We start from the raw sequence: 20,400 nt of genomic DNA, 5'->3' as shown, positions 1-20,400 counted from the left end.
GTACATATCTTGTTTGTCTTTCTTGATCTGGGTTACCTCACTCAGGATGATATTTTTCTAGTTCCATCCATTTGCCTTCAAATTTCCTTCAGAAGGGCTAAGATCAAAAACACAAATGACAGCTTATGCTGGAGAGGATGTGGAGCAAGAGGAACACGCCTCCATTGCTGGTGGGAGTGCAAACTTGTACAGCCAACTTTGGAAATCAATATGGCAGTTTCTCATAAAATTGAGTATCGATCTACCTTAAGACTCATAAATACCACTCTTGGGCACACACCCAAAGGATACTCAATCATACCACAAGGGCATTTGCTCAACTATGTTCATAGCAACTTAATTTGTAATAGCCAGGAACTAGAAACAATCTAGCTGTCCCTCAGTCTAAGAATGGATACAGAAAATACGGTACATTTACATGATGGAATATATTACTCAGCTGTTAAAAACAAGGATCTCTATATTTTTAATAGTCAAACATAATTATGATATAATATTTTGATGCAGAATTTTCATAAAGTCCAAACCATAGGTCTTTAGCCATTGTGGCCCAGCATCAGATCATTCAACTCATCAATCTGACAACTTAGTGGCTAACCAAAATTAATAAGCTAATTTCATATATATATACACACACACACACACACACACACATACACACACATATTTCCTCCCTCAATCCTATGTCTTTCTTTTAGGTAAGTTTACCTTTTCTTCCAATATGCTCTATTGAAATGAGCTGTAAATCTTCTGAAAAATCCTTTAAAACATTTATAATGTTTAAATGCCAACATCACAGTCTATGAATTACCCTGAAAGAATGGACACAGATATGAACAAAGATTTATATCTAGAAATATTTACCACAGCATTGGCTCAACCTACTAAACACATCTGATCAGAAATTATAAAACTGCTGCACTTCTAATTGTTAAAAGTTGGCTTAAAATACGACATGTATCGAATAACTGCATAATGGAGTATTATGTAGGCATTCAAATTTGTATTTTATTTATAAAAGTGTGTTGTAGAACAACTTGTATATTTGAATCTGTGGGGAATAGTTAAAATCTCAGAGTTTCATTATTCCCACTTGGCATTTTTCTACTCTAACATAGGACAGTCCGTTCCTGTCTGATTAGAGACACATTTTGGCCAGTTTTATAAGTAGATCTGGCCAAGAATATCAGGTTATTTATGTTCCGTTTGGAATAGAAATTCAAAACTTGGCAAATAATTTACAGGTTGACAAGAATTATATCTTCTTTCACACAATTTAAACCATCAGGAAAGGAAAAACAATAAGGATTAACACCCAAGCTTCATTTAAGTCCTGAGCTACCTCAAACATATTCCACCGAGAACGCAAAACAGAGCCCCTCCAGGAAGTTCAGCCAGAAAATACAAATGCAGCTTAGCATAATTTCTGCTGATGGATGGCTTATTCCTGAATGCTGTTATGACTTCATTTGGGTAGGCACTAAAACGTGATTCTAAAGGAAAATAAGAGGTGCCCATGATATGAGAAAGACCAGGGTTCAATGTTTATAAAATCCTAAACATTAAGATAGTTTTTTTTCCTTATAGGTCAAGGAAAAGAGTTAAACAGAAGTTCTTTTGGCAAAATACTGATTATTAATAATAGGTGATAATTACATACTGCTTATACTAGGTGCTATATTTAAATAACTTTATACTTATTAATTCATGTCCTTGTGAGAACTTTATGAGGTATATAGTGATACTAAAATGAAGAAACCAAGGCATAGAACATTCGAAGAATTTTAATGAAGTTACATATCTACAGAGAAAAAGTCAAGACTCTAGTTTAGGTATGTGTGTACCAAAGGATGTTTTTAGCCAGAAAGCTTGGACAGTTAATATGTATGAGGTTAAAAACTGGCAAGTGTTGAATCTGCTGAGCCAGGTGAGGATTGCTGGATCTCTTCTATATCCAGCGGAGCATAGCTGCATCTAGAAGAGTGGGTACATTGCTTTACTCCTTCTTGCAATGCCTTGAGTTCTGCAAGCCAGAGAGATAACTCAAAGTTGGGGGAGGCCAGCAGAGGATGACTCAGTATCCACAAATAACTTCCAATCCTCTCACCAGTGGACTTGGTGGAGCTGCGCGGGCCATAAAGCAGCTCCATCTGTAATCTGTAATTTGCTCAAGGTATTTCTGCAAGCCATGGCTCTCGTTGAAACATCTGGGAGGTGGGCTGGGACCAAATTTAAAAGTAACTCATCCAACTAGCCTTCTCATTTGTCCTACAACTGGGGGATGAGTCTATCATTAGTCATATTCTGGGGCCAGATTTTGCAAGTTTGGAACTCAAGAAAAGGCACAGCCATTTCTAAACTAACACTGATGTGTCTTACAATTGCCTTACAATTGCCTTCTCCAACCACATCCTAACTTCACAAAGTGCTTGATATATATATATATATATATATATATATATATATATATATATATATCAATATATATATATATGTATATATTATACATAGATATGGTAGTTGTACACACACACACACACACCTATTTTGTCACACTTAAAAGATAATTGAAATACATAACACAAACTTTGGTGAATGTCATAATACTCCCAAATGTAATTTGCCTTTTCTTCTCTATTGCAAATATTGCAAAGATATAAGTTGGTGACTTATATCTTCCCATAAAAATATGTAGAAGGTAGAAGAGCAGCAGAGATGGGTAGGACATACCACTAGGGTGAGAAGGATGGTGAGAGGAAAAGGGAAAAGAGCATGTGAAAGGGGTCCATTACCACCACCCAGCCTCACTGCCATGGCCCTGAATGGTAGCTGCGGCACACCTGGAGCCATTTATAAACCCTTTTGAGAAATGCCCGTCTAATAAATAATTTGCCAGCCAGTAATTCATGAGCTCCAGGCAGTAGTTGGAACCAAGGGGGGTAATGGCCACAGCTGTCAGGCTCCAGATGCTCGGGGGCCCATCCCTGCCACTTTGTCCCAGCATCCATGTAGAGGAACGCTGTGAACTGGGCACACCACCACATTCATTCTGGACTGCTTCCAACAGGACCAGCTGCATCTGGCCTGGAAGATGGCTGTTATGGGGTGCTGGGCTGCAGCCAGGCTGTGAGAGTCAGGCCTCCACCCAGCATACTCAATAGAACCTCATCTGCCTGACTTCCCCAGAATCCTCACGGAAGCTTTAGGGTTCCCAAAACATCCCTTCTTTCTGGAACCAGAATCCTCTGTGCCCAAGAGAAAAGAAGGAACGAGAACCACACAGATGAAAAGTCATGTCATTTATTAATAATTTCTCTTTTTTTCTTCTATAAATCTGAAGGAAAAAGTCTTTGGTGATACTCTATAAAACAATCTATCTTGGATGGCAAAACCCAGACAAAAAGTTACACAGGTCAGTGAAGTAAATCAAGATCTATGGCTTTGAGATTTCTTGCACTCTCTCACACACTTTAGGACTCCATTGCACTAAATCATTAAAACTCTGTAAGAAAGGGGGAAAACACTCCAGAAAAGACCTGTGTTGACACTACAAAAACATGGGCAACATATTAGAAACTGTCCCAAGTGCACGTTGTATACAAAAGAAGGGTTACATTTCTGTTACAGTTTGTCCTCTAAAACAGTTCCAGTGTCCAGGTCTTTCTTTTTTTCTAACCCTCAACAAACCCTATACATTGTTTTTCCGCAGCATTAATATACAAGTTCATTACATGGTAATCAGGTCATTTGCATGACCATAATTTTAGGAATAATTACAACTGAAATGAGAGAAATGTGTCCCTGTAGAACAGAACGCTATGGCAGAAATCAAATGACCTTTGAGGCCTGAAACGCAAATCATTACAAAAATAGCATGACTCAGAGGCTAGCTTGACTCAGTTTTAAACCAGGGTGAGACTGCCTTCCCCAGGGTTCAGCTTGCTCATGGTTGCCTTCCCACCTATTTTTGGGGGGTAGGGGGTAGAAGGGCCATTTGGGGTATCTCATCCATGCTCTTGGTATAGAAAATATTGGTACTCTAAGATACTGACAACTATAGTTCCAGCCAAGTTAAGTAAAACAGCATCCTTTGTTTTGGGGAAAGAACAAAGAAGAGAGATGGCTTCCAGCCAGAAACCACTTTCACTATCAACAGCAACAGACCCTCTATCCAGAGCTTCTGGATATTATTACTGAATTGATGGGGTAGAACCCTCTTAGGATGCTCTGTCCCATCTCACCTCTTTTAAAACTAGAAACCTTGAGTCTAGAAATAATTTCATCTCCACATGACGAATTCCAAATACTAAGTGAGATAAGTTGAATGCACTTCAATATTCATGTTTATTCACTGAGAACTTAACCCAGACCAACTTTATTCCCATCAAGATTGAAAAGAGAAAAGCTGGTGGCAACAAAAGGACTTGGTTGGTGGTATCTAGTCAACAATGGCAGAAGCATTTCAAAGCCCTTGTCCGTAGTCGTCATGAATAGAAAGTAGGTAAATGAATTTAAGAAGTACAGAACCGATGCACTGGCTATATGCCGACGGTAGCAACAATTAGAAGGCAGGAACAGTTTTATCTGAGAGTTCATAGCAAGAGCTGATACCCTTAAAGTTGGAGCTTTCAGAGACCCCTAGGAACATTTGGTATTTCCAGGTGGAGGAAGCTCGCTCTGGGACTAGCAACCATATCTCATCTTGTCGAGCGTGAGTCCCATTCAGCTTCTCCCCAGATGAGTCTTTCTGCCTTCTCTCCATCTTTCAACGAGTCTGAGTCAACATTCATTAGTTGTTAAATCAAGCACCCTATTTTTTTTTATATAGTACATAGATCTGCTCACATCACTCATCTCACCCCTGATTAAAGTTCAGCAGCCTTTATGAAAGGCCACCGGCACAATATTCCTTCAAGTCACCAGGACTTTGAGAACCACCAGAATAAAGGCTAACATAGCCTACTGTAATGAAAAGCAAAAATCATTTTCAAAAGGGAAACTGAAGGACTCCGCTGGGATTGGTCCTTCTGTGAGCACCATTTGGAAGAAGAAGTTAAACTGCAAAGCACACTAGAATCCAGGTACGAGATTTCCCTTTCTTCGGCGGCAGCATCTCTGAGACATAGGCCCACATACCTTGGTAAGACCGCCTCGCTGTGTTGTGGTTTGTGACACAACTACAAGGATTATTGCATCAATTTTTTTTTTCTCTTACAGTCTCAACTTTGGGTCATTTTTGTCATTTTGCCAACAAAAGTGATATGCTTAAAACATAATGTACATGTAAACCTTGATGGCTATCTCAGTCTTTTCATATAAACACAGTCAACTTTTAAAACACTTATTTGGAAGAACACAGGTGCTAATGTAGGGTTGGGAAAAATGTGAATATCATAAGTGGCTAAGTCCTCCATGGAATCTCTTCATTCAATTCATTAGACGGTTTGTGCTATACTCTCTGCCCTTGGCATCTCACCAACTCAACACATGTTGGCCCACTTAGGGACCCCTGGTTATCATTAGAGCCAGCTGAGAGATAACTCCTGACATCCTACAGCAATGGCCGTGATTTGTCAACTTGCTGCAATGCAATCTACAACTCTTTCCTCGGAGAATTAAAATTACATCTTGCTGTTGGGCCTCACTGATTTGCTTAGCATTGTTCAATCCCCAGCTGTAGCTTCCAAATGAGAGAAGAACATGCTAGCCGGCATCCCAGAGAGAATTACTCAGGAGAATGACAGAAAACGCAACCATGGAGATTTAAAGGGGATGAAAAGTGTGCCAGTCCCTGTTCTCGATTGTAATTATGGCACATGTTACTTGTGGGGACGGTGTGCCCTGTGAGTGTTGTCACAGGTACACCTGGAAAGGCAGTTCCCCGAATCCACTCATGGGAGTGACTGGTAAAATGAGGGACGCTGCTTTGCGAGCCAAGGCGACAACTTCGGTTTCAGGTTAGCTTGTGGTGGCTGAACAAAAATGTTACATCCATGTTTGGAAAGGAGAAAGACAGGCGTCATACTGCCGTTCTGAAAAGTCCCCCACTTTAAATACCAATATGCAAATGTGATTCGCTGTTCACCCTTTAACATGCTAAGAATTGCAGGTCATAGGAAGTAGCTGGGGAGCGTTTCATTGACAGACACTGTGAACCTCGAATTATATATGGAGAAATACTTAAAGATACATCACATCTACTTAAGGAACGCCCCATGTTTGAAAGAAGGCTTACGATGGGTCACACATGATGAGTGAGTTGTGTACAGAGGTGTTTGTGGGCCACAAAGTTGCAGAAAAGTCCCCTCTGAGTGGACTTCCGAGCCAGTGCACGGCTCACAACATGGCTCTGGTCCCTGCTCTGTGGCTGGGCAGGCAATGGAGTTACTGTGCAGGACCTCAGCAAACACCTACATCCATTCTAGTGCACAGCACTGCCTCCAAGATAATAGGCTGGTTCCTTTCTCTCCTTATGTCTACAAAGAAAGGATGAATTTGAGGCCACTGGATTTATCTGATGTGTACTGACCTGGGCCAGATGAATGTTTCTAAGAAGAAATCGGAAGTGAATGCATAAAATGTTTGAGGGTTCATGGAGAAAAATGAAACTAAAGCACCCTTGGATTACTCTGTAGTCCCCTAATCATCTAGCTACACTTCATCCTGTTTGGGCTCTTTCAAGTAGAAACAGACTTTTAATGCCAGAAGCCTCCATGTTTCGTGGGGAGCTGCTTCGTGGCATTGTATGTGTGTGTGTTCTTAATGTTCCAGCATCACAAACTGAAGACCGCCTTTGTGGGGGTCAAAGTATTGTTTGTTTGTTTTTTTAACATGAAGCACAACTAAATTTCCTTCCATGTTTCAAAACCCAAGGAACTCTTCTTCACACATTTGTTTCTGATTAATTTGATTGCCAAATTTTTGCTTAAAACAATGTTTAACCGAAACTGGGATAAGAGTTCCATGGCAAGGCACACCCTCAGTGACTTCCCAGCATCCTCCTGTTAAATGATGTGGAGTTACACACAATCACTTTTTTCTCAACAGAAGATTTTGCAACTTGACTTTTTCATAAACATTAAACCGTTTGCTTGTCTTATAAATAATATGAACTCATCTCCTGCCCTCGGCCTCTAAAGCATAGGGTTCCCCAGATCATCTGATATCTGGGTGAGTGGTTGAACATACATGTCAACCATTAGGAAGTATTGGGTTTCAGCTGTGGGAGAACTATTTCCATCACCAACATGCTGGTGGGTTGTTTGGTGCCTTGTGCAATTCTGAAATCTACTAGGCTTTGCTCGATACTAATCCCCACACACACATAAAAAGATTATGATACTTTATAGCATCTCCGACAAAAAGCTTTTCTTTAGGACTGCCTACCTGGAGTCAATACTTTCTCTCATGCAGCAATATTTTAGAGACCAAGGGGGATCTGAGCATACAATTTGCACTGGTAAAATTAGACTATGACCCCATCTTAGTGTATGCCCCGTTCTCTGCTGACACTATGACCAATAAACTGATTGTGCTCCCATGACATCTGTGTCTGTCACGGCATGAAAGCCTGGGGGACCCGGGGCAATGGATGTCCGGAGCGAAGGGAGCAACAGCTTGGAAACATTCACAGCCAACACAATTTTGATTAAAGAAAGAACTCTGGTTTTTAATAGTTTTGATCATTAAAAAAGTTTAAACCTGCATAGCAATCATTTCAAAAATAATTATTTAATGTTCCATAATTAAACTGTACACAACCTAGTTGTGGGACACAGAAGCCAGTGAGGTGAATGGAGCAGTCTGGTGCAGTCCCAGGAGCCAGGATTCCAGCTGAGTTCTCACTGGCCATTGCTACTCTTGTCATTGTGTTCATCTAAGGTTTTTTTTGTTTTTTAATTTTTTTTTGATACTTGGCACAGTCTGGCTCCCTCGATGAACGGATCTGCACTGGGAAGAGAGAGCAGCTGGACTCAGTCCCATCTTCTTCCCCTCCCCCACGCAGTGGGATCCCTCAAAGCCGTTCAATGTCTCTGTATTTCTTCCTCAGAATGGAGACCTGGTCTTTAAAGAGGACTGGGTCTAGCCTCATCTGAGAGTGGATCAGCGGCATGTAGCCAAACCAGCTGGCAAACGTGTTCATGCAGCTCTGTCGCTGGGCAAAGTGGTCAGGGTCAGCCCAGCGGGAAGCCCGGGAAGTCTGTGGAGAGGGAAACAAACAAGGGAGCCAGTGAGAGAGGTCATAGTGCGGTGCAGGACCTCCGTACAGGCCAGCAGCAGAATGTGGGGCCTGGCTGCCACGCTTGTCCATCTGCAGAGCTGGCAGAAGGCACGGTTCAGGCACACTGACTTACCTCTGACTGAAGTGGTCTTGAGATATGGCAACTCCACCAATGTCCAAACATACCTAATCCTCTGAAGCTTTCTGAGCCGACTAATGCCCATGTAAAAGAATGATGGATCTTTATCAACAGACCCTCAATACTATGGTCACTAAACAGCACATTTCTTTTTGTCTCTGGAGCTGGATGGTAGGGCTCACAATGAACTCACTGCTTCTAAGATAGTTTTCTAAATCCTTCCATGAAACTTCCTTAACCACAAATTTATTTTTATTTGCGTGTGTGAGACTATGTATATAAGTTCATGTGGGTGTGTGTATGGGTGCCCTTGGAAGCCAGAAGACAGCATGAGATGCCGTGGAGATGGAGTGACACAAGACTGTATCTAGTCATCCGACACAGATGCCGGAACTAATATCTGGTCCTGTGCAAGGGAAGCAGCAGTCTCAATGGCGGAGAGATCTCTCCAGCCCTCTAAAGCCCGTTGTTAACATGGTTGATGTGGAGACATGAATTGATAGAAGTCCCACTCTGGGTTCACGCCTGTGCATCTAACCTCCCACCTTTACTAAATTCCCGTCGAATGGCTTGTTAAGAAGACGTAGAACAAAATGAAGCTCTTACACTAGACTCGGGCTAGTGCTGTCCGGCACACAAGAACCCACACTCCCTTATAGACTTCTCTACTGAGATGACCCCTGAGGTACGAGAGGGTCTCAGATCCAATGACACACAGTCTATGCCTACAAAGCATGACTAAACACAAAAATCTTAAAATTCTGCTCAGAACCTAACAATTGTCTGTCTTTTCAATGCTACTAAACCCCTAAGATTATTGTTTTAAACATCAGGTGCTCACTCAGAAAAAAGCTATTGAAGTTAAAAATAAAATGGCTACCATCTTTTTAATTATGTTGCCCCTAAAGCTGGTCACAAATATTTAGACCACATAAATGATTGATACTAAGAGGAAATCCCAAAGGATGTGATGAAAATTTAAAGAGAACAACTAAAGATTTTATTTTACAAGTATGTTTTGTGAACAAAGAAAAAAGTTGTTCAATTATGGGATAAAACACATACATACACACACACACCATAAACATAAACAAACAACTGTTTAGTACGTGTGTGCGCACGTGTATGTGTATTTAGAAACACACTTTAATGAAAAGTGCCTTCTAGAGAAAGAAGCACTCAGAGTCACTTTAGAATCACAAGTATCAACATGCTTGAAAACAACATGATAAATACAAATGTCAAGTTAGCTCTGAGCAGTGGAGTATGAAAACACGGCTTGTGAAGTGTTTCCAGGAAGCACTTCGGAGCCTCCCAGCAACAAGGTGGAGGGGCTCCCCAAGTCACAGCTGGTCCGAGGAAGTTGCAGTTATCTGCTGGAGGCTAGACGGAGGCAGAAGGAAGGTTCTGGTTTCTAGCATCTATGCTGGGAGAAATCACCTTCACCAGTCCCAGAAAGGCAAAGAATTAAGATAACTGACTGAGTTCCCGATAGAGGAGACAGTCTTCAAGGCAGGAGCTCCCTACATGTGTGTTGCAATCCCTTTGGGGGAATGTCGAATGACCCCTTCACAGGGGCTGCCTAAGATCATTGGAAAACACAGAGATTTACATAACGATTCCTAATGGTAGCAAATTACAGGTATAAAGCCGGAACAAATAACTTTCTGGCTGTGGGTCATCACAACCCGAGGAATTGTATTAACAGGTCGCAGCATCAAGAAGGCTGAGCATCACTGTTCTAAAGTTAATGGCACTTGGGTCCATTTCGGATTGGTCCGCTCACTCCAAAGGGCCAGTCCCAAGTCAGGCAAATGTGCACATATGCAAACAGAAAAACTGTCAAGAACTTTGGTTCATTTTGATTGATTCCAATGCAACCAACAAATACTAAAAACAAACAAACAAACAAAAATGTTTCCAATCTAATAACAGCATCAGCTCAAAACAATACTCATTTGTTCCAAGGACACAATTATTAATAAAAATAATTTGCATGACAGAAAGAAGGGCTCGATTACACTATACTACCTGGGTACACGGAAACAAACGGAGCATTCAGTTTAGAACTGTCTCTAAAATATGTTACTGGACATGCGCATTAAGTGCAACCAGGCAAATGTATGGCAAGGTCACAGAAGCCACCGCTAAGATGCCACATGCGAGCGGCAGTCCACCTTGGATGAGTGCACAGCTTCAGAGGAGTCTCAAACTGTCTCGGAGCAAACAGTCTGAACAGAATGTTACGGCTCTGTGAGCTGGTGTGTTCTGCGACAAAACATCTGGGTATGCAGTCGGCAATGCACGCTGCTTGGATTCAAAGTATTTTGGTCTTAATGATTGGAAATCCTTGCAAATGCCCCTGCCTGTTATTTCAGTAGTTAAAGGAGGGCAGATCTTTCCTAGTAGTCTTTGCTCAGAAAGAATGGGTATTTTCTCCATAATCAGGACTTCTAATACTGTCTGGACATGTGTGTTCTCAGTAAACACTGAAGGATACCAATATAACTGAAAATCCTGCTAACACTGTTTTTTTCTCTTGCTCCAATTATTGAATAAGGAAAAACCCAGACAAGAAGGGTGCCTGCCGTAAGAGCTTGCTAAAGTTCCCTTTGCAAAATTTAGATTTAAAGCCAGCGCCCACTACAAACCTCGAGCCACTGAACTGACACAATCAGGCTCTCGATTTTGGCGGTGGTGCCATTTGTTTTGTTTTGTTGAGTTTTTGAAGATATACTATCCTGAGCTTTGAGCACTCTGTAGCTGGGGCTGGTCTAGAACCCTCATGTCCAGAACTTCTGTCTCCGTCTCCTGTTGAGCTAACAGGCAGGAGTCACTTATGCCCCACGACATTCACATTGAGGATTCATTTTAATCACGCTTGGTGCGCCATGATTTAGCCTGGGTAGAAGTAATAGCTGGATTTCAGCTCTTCATTTATTTTTAAAAGTCACATCTATTTGTTTGTTTGTTTGTTATTTACGTGTGTGTGTGTGTGTGTGTGTGTATGTGTGTGTGTGGCATGGGGTGGAGCCCTGGAGCATGTACTTGCCACAGCTTGTATATATAGAGGTCAGAAGGATGCTGTGGGAGTTGGTTTTTTCCCTCCCATCATGTAGGTCCACGGAGGGAACTCAGGTCTGCAGCCTTGGTGGGAATTACCTTAACCTACTCTACCCCCACCTCTTTACTTACTTACTTATCTATCTATCTATCTATTTTATTTATTTATTTAGAGGCAGGGTCTTGCTTTGTAGCTCACATTCACTCTGTAGTCAAGAATGACTTCCGATCGTGTCCCCACCTCCCAAGTGTGGGGATTCTAAGCATGGACTACCATATCCAGTTTATATGGTGCTGGGCACGGAACTCGGCCTCCTTAGGCTAAGTAGGCACTCTACCACCTGCGTGCCAGCCCCAGCTACGTGTCATTGATTACATGCAGTATTGGCTCTGCCAGAGAAAGCCTGACACTTGCAACTGGTGTACTGGAGAACAGCAGAGGGTAAGAGACGAGGATTTCATTCTCAGGTCTCAACAGCTTGGGGTACTTGGAGCAAGAAGTTCAATTGTCTAGTCCCAGTTTTTCTGCCTGTAAATGGGGGGACTTGGGTGATTTTTTCCATTAAGGTATCTTTATCATGAAAGTTTAAGACCCAAGAAGACATTGGGCTGTACTTTAACAACTGTATCAATTTCATGAAAAGGATTTTACCATTTTACTTTAAATATTTATTTATTTATTATGGATACAATATTCTGTTTGCATATATGCCTGCTAGAAGAGGACACCAGACCTCATTACAGATGGTTGTGAGCCACCATGTGGTTGCTGGGAATCGAACTCGGGTCCTTTGGAAGAGCATGCAATGCTCTTAACCGCTGAGCCATCTCTCCAGCCCCACCATTTTACTTTAAAGATGAGCCATGAGAATTTCAGAAGGTGATTTGCCCAGAGCTTACATGTGCTAGTTCTAGAACTAAAAATGGGCAGAGTGACTTCTAGAATTTCACTATGATATTTGCTCAACTGAAGACCAATCGCCGAAGACTGTTAAGAGGGTTGCTTGCTCTACTGCAGGCATCTGCAGTAAACTGACATAAATTCACTGGAAACCTATAACTCTGCTGCGGACTGAATGTTACTTCTTCCCGGAAAACACTGGTGTCTGATCCTGTATATGAGGATCAGTTAAGTGGGGGCATCTGGAGGAGTCTGGTTCAAGAAGGCAGAATCATCAAGAATGGGTTGACACCAGAGAGCCTTCTACCACACGGGGACACGACAAGCAGACGGCCACCCATAAATCTCAGTATGGCTTCTCTAGAGGTATTAGGACTGCTGACACCTCAATTTTGGAATTCCCGGGTTTCGCAGGTATGAGAAATAAACGTTTGTAACTTACGCCTCAACTCTATGTAGTTTCTGTTATAATAGCCCAAAGGGACTAGACAAACTCTAAGACCATGTCACTGTCATGTCCCACTATGGGCTTCCTAAGAGCTTTATATTCTTAATTATCCAAGTGTCAATCACTCCTTCCTTCACGGCTTTCAGATGTGGCTTATTTTTGTGTTCCCTTATGACATCGCTAGATAAAGTGGAGGAATACCCAGCCGTGTGGCCTTGGGAAGAAAGTTCTTTGGTCTTACCTGTCCCATCATTGTCTCCTTATACTGCTTCTTCTGGGTCACTTTGATTGGAGGCAATTTTGTCACAGCAGACACCAGGAAATTCATGAGAATGTCCTCACAATTGGCCAGTTGGTCTACCATGTTCTTCAGGCTGGCTGGCAGGTAATGGGTGTACAGGTAGTGATAATATCTGTAAACGACAAGGGAAAGCCGTTTAGGGGGACAGCATTACATGAAGACAGGTAGACTTCACACATTGTCACTCTCTGGAACCCTGAGCATGCTACTGAATGCTATCCCTTCCATAGCACACACTACAAGCCAAATCATATTCTCAGGCCTTTAACCAGAAATGCCTCATCTAACCTGAATAAGAAATCTATGAGGCAGATGTTATTATATTATTATCCTTATTTTACAGATGAGGAACCAAGGCACAGAGATCCACAGGGGCACAGATCTTGCTTGCCAATCAAAACCTAGTTATGAGGCGTGGTCAGCTGGAGAGAGAAACTGAACGCTACAACGCTGTGATGACAATGGAGATGACCATCCTCGGGGCCAGTTTGGTGCCATTACGAATCACCATGGAAACACACCGCTGGGGGTGTGTCTACAAGAATATTTCCAGAAAGGTTGAAAACAGCAGGGAAGATGCCCCTTGAATGTGGACAGCACTATCCATGGGCTGGGGACCAAGACTGAACAAAGATAAGAGCGTGCATTGAGCACCAGCGTTCATCTCTCTCTGCCCCCTAACTAGAGATGCCTCCCACTCCTGCCGCCAGGACCTCCCACACCATGATGCACTGTTGGCAAACTGTGAGCCAACACAAACTTGCCTTGTCAGGTGGCTTTTGCTGGGTGTTTTGTCACAGAAAAGTGATGGTGAAAGCATTTACTTACAAATAGGACAGACAGAGTCCTTGAATGAATCAGATTCATTTATGTAAATGTTGGCAGGAGGAGGGGAAGCCCTGAGATCAAGATTTACTCAGCCCAATGTTTATACTTGGGCATTTTCAGACTTATCTCCGAGATGAGAAGAGCCTCGATTCTCTATTTTAAAATCTAAGGTACGGTTGGTACATTTTCCTCATTGGGATAATATATGGGGGATTTCCATTAATGATTCAGTGGGAAAGTGGAGATGCTAATTCTACATTCATTCATCTGGCAATTTGACCTTACCTACTGGTTTTATGGACCAAATTTAAATATTGCCCATTTTATATCTCTGCCTATAACTTTTTCAACATAGCTTTTGGGTGTTGTAGCATACCCGGGGCAAGATTTCCATTTAAAAAAAGTTACTCCATCTGTAGTATTCTCTCTGTTGATGGCACTCGATCATTTGGGATCTCAAGTCAGAAAATTTGGTGGTCATTACATTCTGATTAAGTATGCTGAATCAGCTACAAAATATCCCTACTGTGTGGTCACTATTTATAGCATTGTTCAGTCCCTGGCTCCATATAAATCACCCATATATATGGCCAATTTCTTCCTAAAAGGTCTTCCTCCCTCTTTCACAATCTCACTGCCTATTCTCATTACAGTATCCAGAGTGGATACTAGGGACATAGCCCTGAAATCTGCTCTGTTCAAGGCCATGCACCGACCTACCCACTAAAGGGAACATCAGCTTCTGTCTAGGCTTCCAGGCCTTCTGGACCTGCTCACCTGCTTCACCATGGTCACCAATCACACCCCTCTTCTCCATGTTTCTCCACTGTCTGCTCTGAGTGTTAATTCTTGCTATTCTCAATGCTACAACAGCCTTGGTTAACCTTCTCTTGCTTCTGCTTGTTTCTGAGCACCTCCCATCTCTGTGATGGAGATCGTCCTGCCCACTCTCCATCCTGCCCCATCTCTGTGATGGAGATCATCCTGACCACTCTCCATCCTGCCCCATTTCTGTGATGGAGATCATCCTGCCCACTCTCCATCCTGCCCCATCTCTGTGATGGAGATCATCCTGCCCACTCTCCATCCTGCCCCATCTCTGTAAAGGAGATCATCCTGCCCACTCTCCATCCTGCCCCATCTCTGTGATGGAGATCATTCTGCCCATTCTCCATCCTGCCGCATCTCTGTGATGGAGATCATTCCGACCATTCTCCATCCTGCCCCATCTCTGTGATGGAGATCATCCCGACCACTCTCCAACCTGCCCCATCTCTGTCACTCCTGCTACTTGACTCTTCATCAGTTTTTTTTTTCTTGCTATCCTACATTTCCCTATAGTATCTATGTTTCTCTGCTCATCAGAATATGAGCCCTACAGTGCCAGGGAGTTTTTCTATTTTACTCAACGGTAGATACTTAGGTATCCACTCTTAATATCCAGCTACCCAACCTAGCTGTATCTTTCTCCCTTGACTCAACTGAAAATACTACTCTGCCTTAATGTCAAGAGATATAGTAAGTCAGGAAGCTTCATAGCACTCACTTGCTACTTCAACAAAAACCAAGAATGGACACTGGTTAATTTTCATTAAAGTCATTAACAAAATTTGGCCTAAGTTCCTATTAATGCAGTTGTCGGAAACAAACACAATGCGCTTCCATGAGAACCCTCGGCTCCTCACTTGTGGTAGATAGCAGCTCCTGTCAACACCATGGAGTAGTCGTTCGTCCACTTGGATGTGTATCCCCACCGCTCCTTAGAGTTATCCCAGAAATGGCTGCGTGCGGGATACCCCACAATTCTCTCGGGAAAGCTCTGCCACACGGTGAAGGCAAAATCCACCTGCAAGGCAAAGTCAGAGCCAAACAAGCAATCAGCACCACGAACAAATGTCAACAAAACATTACCTCCCCCTGCTAAGTCATAATGTGAAATCCCACGGCTGTTTCAAAACATTAATTCCCCAAATTCATCAGCAAATTAAACTGACTGCTTGACATTTTGCCCTGTAATTATACATGGTTTTTTTTTAAATGTCCTATGAAAGAAACTTAAGATTAGTACGGGGGTGGGGAGATTACTGACTTGTCCTATAGAAATCCTAGTATGTTCATGCTAAGAAAAAACAAGAAGTGGCTGCTTTCCTCTCCCTCACCCCAAAGGCACACGTGACCATTGATTCACAGGAAGCACAGCGGCATCTGTTTTGTAAATGAGAACAGATTCCCTGTGCGCATCCAGGGACTGAAATACAGCAGGCATTGTAACTAGCGCATAGCAAAGCCCAAGTGACTAAAATTGGAGCATTTTCATTATGGAAAAGTTTTCGTAACGAGCATAACTTTGAACAGGCACTTAGAGAAGACATCACGAGGGGCATACAGCAGGCACGTCAGGTCTGAAGACGCAGGATACTAGGTTAAACCAGCATGACAGCCACCGTGAAGTCCCTGAGAAAAAGGGGGGGACCATGCAGGATGCTAGATAAAACCAGCATGGTAGTTACCATGAAACTATTGAGCAAAAGTGGGGACAGGTATCTTAGTTTAACCTTTGGTGAACTGAAGAGTATCTACTTCACAGGGTTGTTGTAAAGACAGTCTGAGTGAGTTACAATGTGTCTTTAGGCCTTTTCCACTCAGCCTTGAGAATGTCTCATACTATCCTACAATAATCTCTGCTTCTCTTTACATAATACTTTGTATCTCATCTAATGCTTCCCATGGACATGAGGGACTGCGGGGCATTGAAGCAGCCAGCCAGAGTGGGGTCCTGGTGACATTAAAACAATATAACTGAAACTCAGATACATCACACTCTGTAAAAGAAAAGCAGCTAAAAAAGCCATGGCCATGCAGGATACATTTCCACAAATACGAGATGTCCTGACTGAGGGAAATCACAGATGCGGAAGACAGTGGTTGCCAGAGATGGGGAAGCACAACTTAAAACATGCACACGTGTGTGGAGCTCAGAGAATTTTCAGGAGTTGACCCTCCCCTCTACCTCACTGAGGTAGGGTCTCTTGTTTCTGCCACAGTGTGAACCCCAGTCTAGCTGGTCTGCAAGCTTCAGGTTGACTCTTCTGTCTATGTCCCATCATGCTGTAGGAGTGCTGGCATTACAGATGTGCACTGCATCTGGCTTTTTAGGGTGGGTCCCAGGTGTTAAGCACAGGTCTTTAGGCTTGCACGGCAAGAGCTCTGACTTACTTAACCATCTCAGCTGCCCTGTGGTCTCCCCCACCCCGCAGCTTCTGCACAAAGGGCTTCTACTGCCTTTGGACTGTGACTTAACCATTGTCTATTCTGGTTCTCAGGCCATCATTTTCCTACTGGGACCACAATACCAGCTTTCCTGAGACCCTGGCTCACATACAGGGAGTGCTACCCCATGATCACATAAACTAATTCCACATACACACACACAAAACAAAACAAAAAAAACAAAACAAAAATAAACAACAAAAAAAAACTTTACTGGCTGGGCAGTGTTGGCACATGCCTTTATTCCCAGCACTTGGGAGGCAAAGGTAGGTATCTCTTTGATTTCGAGGCCAGCCTGGTCTACATAGTGAGTTCCAGGGCTGCTGCCAGGGCTACACAGAGAAACCCTGTCTCAGAAAACCAAATAGACAGATAGGTAGGGGAGGGAAAGAGGGAGGGAGGGGGGGAGGGAGAGAGGGAGGAAGGGAGGGAGAGAAACAGACGATAGATAGATAGATAGATAGATAGATAGATAGATAGATGGGTGGGTGGGTGGGTGGGTGGGTGGATGGATGGATGGATGGACAGATAAGTAAATAAACAAATATAGACTTAACATGGCCTTTGTCCCAAACCAAACCTTCTGGGAACTGGGAGGGAAGTGAGTGATAGAACAGGCATCACAAAACATTACTGTGAAGGTTAAGACATCTGAAGATAGAAAGTACTTGCCAGAAACCTGAGATCAGGTTGCAATAACCTACACTATCCCCAGTGCTCAAAACTAATGTTGCCAACTGATGGGATAGTATATTCTGCAGCCTCCTGATAAAGAATCTACCTGACTGTCAGCACTCTTTGGGGTTTCCTATTATTCTTTGATAAAGAGACACATGTGTTGGCAATCCGTGTAGAACACAATGGGGTGTTTTTGTTGCATGAATTTCTTACTCTCTCGGGGCTGTTTCAAGTTGTTTCAAAGGAACTCAAAAGTAAATTCAGATAAAACTGTGATTCTTCTGATAACACTGCTTTCATTCAGATCATTAACACATCAAAGAAGGCAAAGGTCAACGCAAGACCCCTTCTCTTAAAAAATCAGCATCTGTTTTCTTTTGAGGTTTTGCAGCAGCTCATATAAATGTAAATAATGATGAACCAACTATATCTAATGCCCTTTAAAGAGTGCAGTTAAAAATCTATCCTTAGTGTTCCAGTGAGACATTTAGACAAGCTGAGAACTCTTGAGGAGAGAGAGAGAGAGACAGAGAGAGAGAGAGAGAGACAGAGAGAGAGAGAGACAGAGAGACAGAGAGAGAGAGAGAGAGAGAGAGAGAGAGAGAGAGAGAGAGAGAGAATCCAGTGGAACCAACATCTATTCACCTAAAAAAAGAGACTAGGGAAATTCTGCCCACAACCATTTTAGGCAATACAACCACTTCACTGATCAGCAGGCAAGAGCAAGCCAGACTGCCTCTTAAATTTACATATCATTTTCAACCCACGTTGACTTCTAATTACTTCACACAGAACACATGTTCCTCCCAGCATGCACTGAATGGTGGGAACTGCTATCCTTTGGAAGGAAATTCTCCAGCACAAAGATGCATCACAGTGGTAGAAAGTTAGGCCAGCTTGGGTCATGGAAAAACAAAGCCTTGTGCCCTGGGGAAGACGTGAGATGAATCAGACTCCAGGTCATCGGAAGATGTCCGAGGTGTGTTCTGTGGATGTTTTAACTACTCGCTCCGCCATGGGGATGTACTTCTTGTCCTGGGTCTGCCCTCTGAAAGCCTGTGCCCATTCTTGCCCTGGGATGATGGAATACTAGTGTGATGGCTAACCTTGACCATCATCGTGACTGGACTTAGAGGTGCCCAGGAAATTAGTAGAACACACTGCTAGAGAGTGTTTTCAGAGAGGACTAACAAGAAGAGGGGAAGGTTTGGTGTGCATGTGGGATGCGAGAGCCAATGAGCTGGGATAGGGTGGAAGCCAAGGGAGGAGAGAAAGCCAGCTGGTTCAGAGATCCTCTGTCCCTCCCAGCTCCGTGGCTGCCACGTGATCTTTAATCTGCCACATCTTTCCTGCCATGATACAGTGAGAACCTCTGAAACCCTGCCAGGTAAACCTTCCTTTAAGTGGTACGGCCCCAGTACTTTGTCGTAGTCACAATATGCCAACTAGCACACCCAGAATGGTACAACCTGCCCTCCTTTGCTGGCTAGAGAGTGGCAAGGTCAAACCAATGGTAGCCACCAGCAAAATTACAAAAACAAACAAAGGGACAAAGGAGAAGGTAAAGTCTTTTGGAATGATGTGACAATAACCACATCTCCATGAACATAGTCTGGGAGGACGACCTCCTCAGCAGAGCTCCCTCTCTCATGGGCTGGGCATTCCTATCCTTCCCGTGCTCTTCCAGGAATGAAGTAAGAAAGCTTTCTGCCATGACCAGGTGTTTTCCCATCCTTTACAAGGTCCAGCCATCCCACCCACACCTCCTGAAGTAATTGAAAGTGCTTTCCTTTGAGTCATCTGAGCTGAATTCTGTTTGCTGCCAGGACTTTGATAGATACAAGCTGGAATGATATAACCCTGGCTTAGAGACCCGAAGAAAGAAATCTCTCAGGAAATACTTGGTGAATGAGTGTGCTCTTGGGATGCCAGCTTCCCTTTGCAGTAAGCTGCAGAAAAATGCAGGCTGGAGTGTCTCAAAGCTCACACTCCATTTGCCATCCCTTTGACTGCTGGTCCCATCTTCAGTTCAGTAGCCCATCCTCTTGTCAAAAGATGTGTGACACAGAGGATGGGTACTCAGCCTCTAATTGGCACGGTGCTCACCCCCAGCATCCAATTATTGAACAAGTACTTATAGAACCCAGGCTAAGCAGACATGTCTGCTCCAGGTGAGACCTAGACCATCCTGTCCTTGGGTATTTAGGCAGCTTTGAAAGCAATGTCTGATCAACTCTGGTAACATCTAGAAACAGCTGTGGAATCTCAAGGAAGACACTGAGGTAGTCCGCCGATGACCAAGCCTGTTATCAGCCTCTTGCTGTAGCAAGTGTGCCTACTAGAACCAGTCTGGGGTCCAAGACAGTACATGCTGGTAAGTGCCAATTACTAAAATAAAAGAAATATAATTATAAAATTAAAAAATGAAATGAAAGATGTGTTAGCTAAGCCTCTGTGCCTTTAACCACCACTAATAATGTGATCCTGATCGTCTATATTTTCATATAGCTATCTTTGATCTCATATATGGCTTAAAGCTTCAGAGATCAAT

General features: G+C 43.0%; 1 protein-coding gene across 1 annotated transcript in view; it reads right to left on the bottom strand.

Moving 5' to 3' along the window:
- Positions 1-7,648: 7,648 nt before the first annotated feature.
- Ext1 (exostosin glycosyltransferase 1) overlaps positions 7,649-20,400 on the bottom strand; it is a 280,906-nt gene continuing 268,154 nt past the window's right edge. Inside the window, exons 9-11 of the mRNA XM_041672049.1 lie at positions 15,587-15,747; positions 13,014-13,185; positions 7,649-8,200 (exon numbers count right to left, since the gene is read on the bottom strand). Coding sequence (XP_041527983.1) covers positions 8,015-8,200; positions 13,014-13,185; positions 15,587-15,747 — 519 coding nt within the window. The 3' untranslated portion in view covers positions 7,649-8,014. The remainder of the gene's footprint in view (positions 8,201-13,013; positions 13,186-15,586; positions 15,748-20,400) is intronic.

The sequence above is a fragment of the Microtus oregoni genome, unplaced genomic scaffold, assembly GCF_018167655.1.
Source record: "Microtus oregoni isolate MIOR12 unplaced genomic scaffold, Mior012 000022F_ref0000154, whole genome shotgun sequence".
Classification (NCBI taxonomy): Eukaryota; Metazoa; Chordata; class Mammalia; order Rodentia; family Cricetidae; genus Microtus; species Microtus oregoni.
The sequence above is the reverse complement of the archived record's forward strand: the minus strand, read 5'-3'. Positions and strand labels throughout refer to the sequence as shown.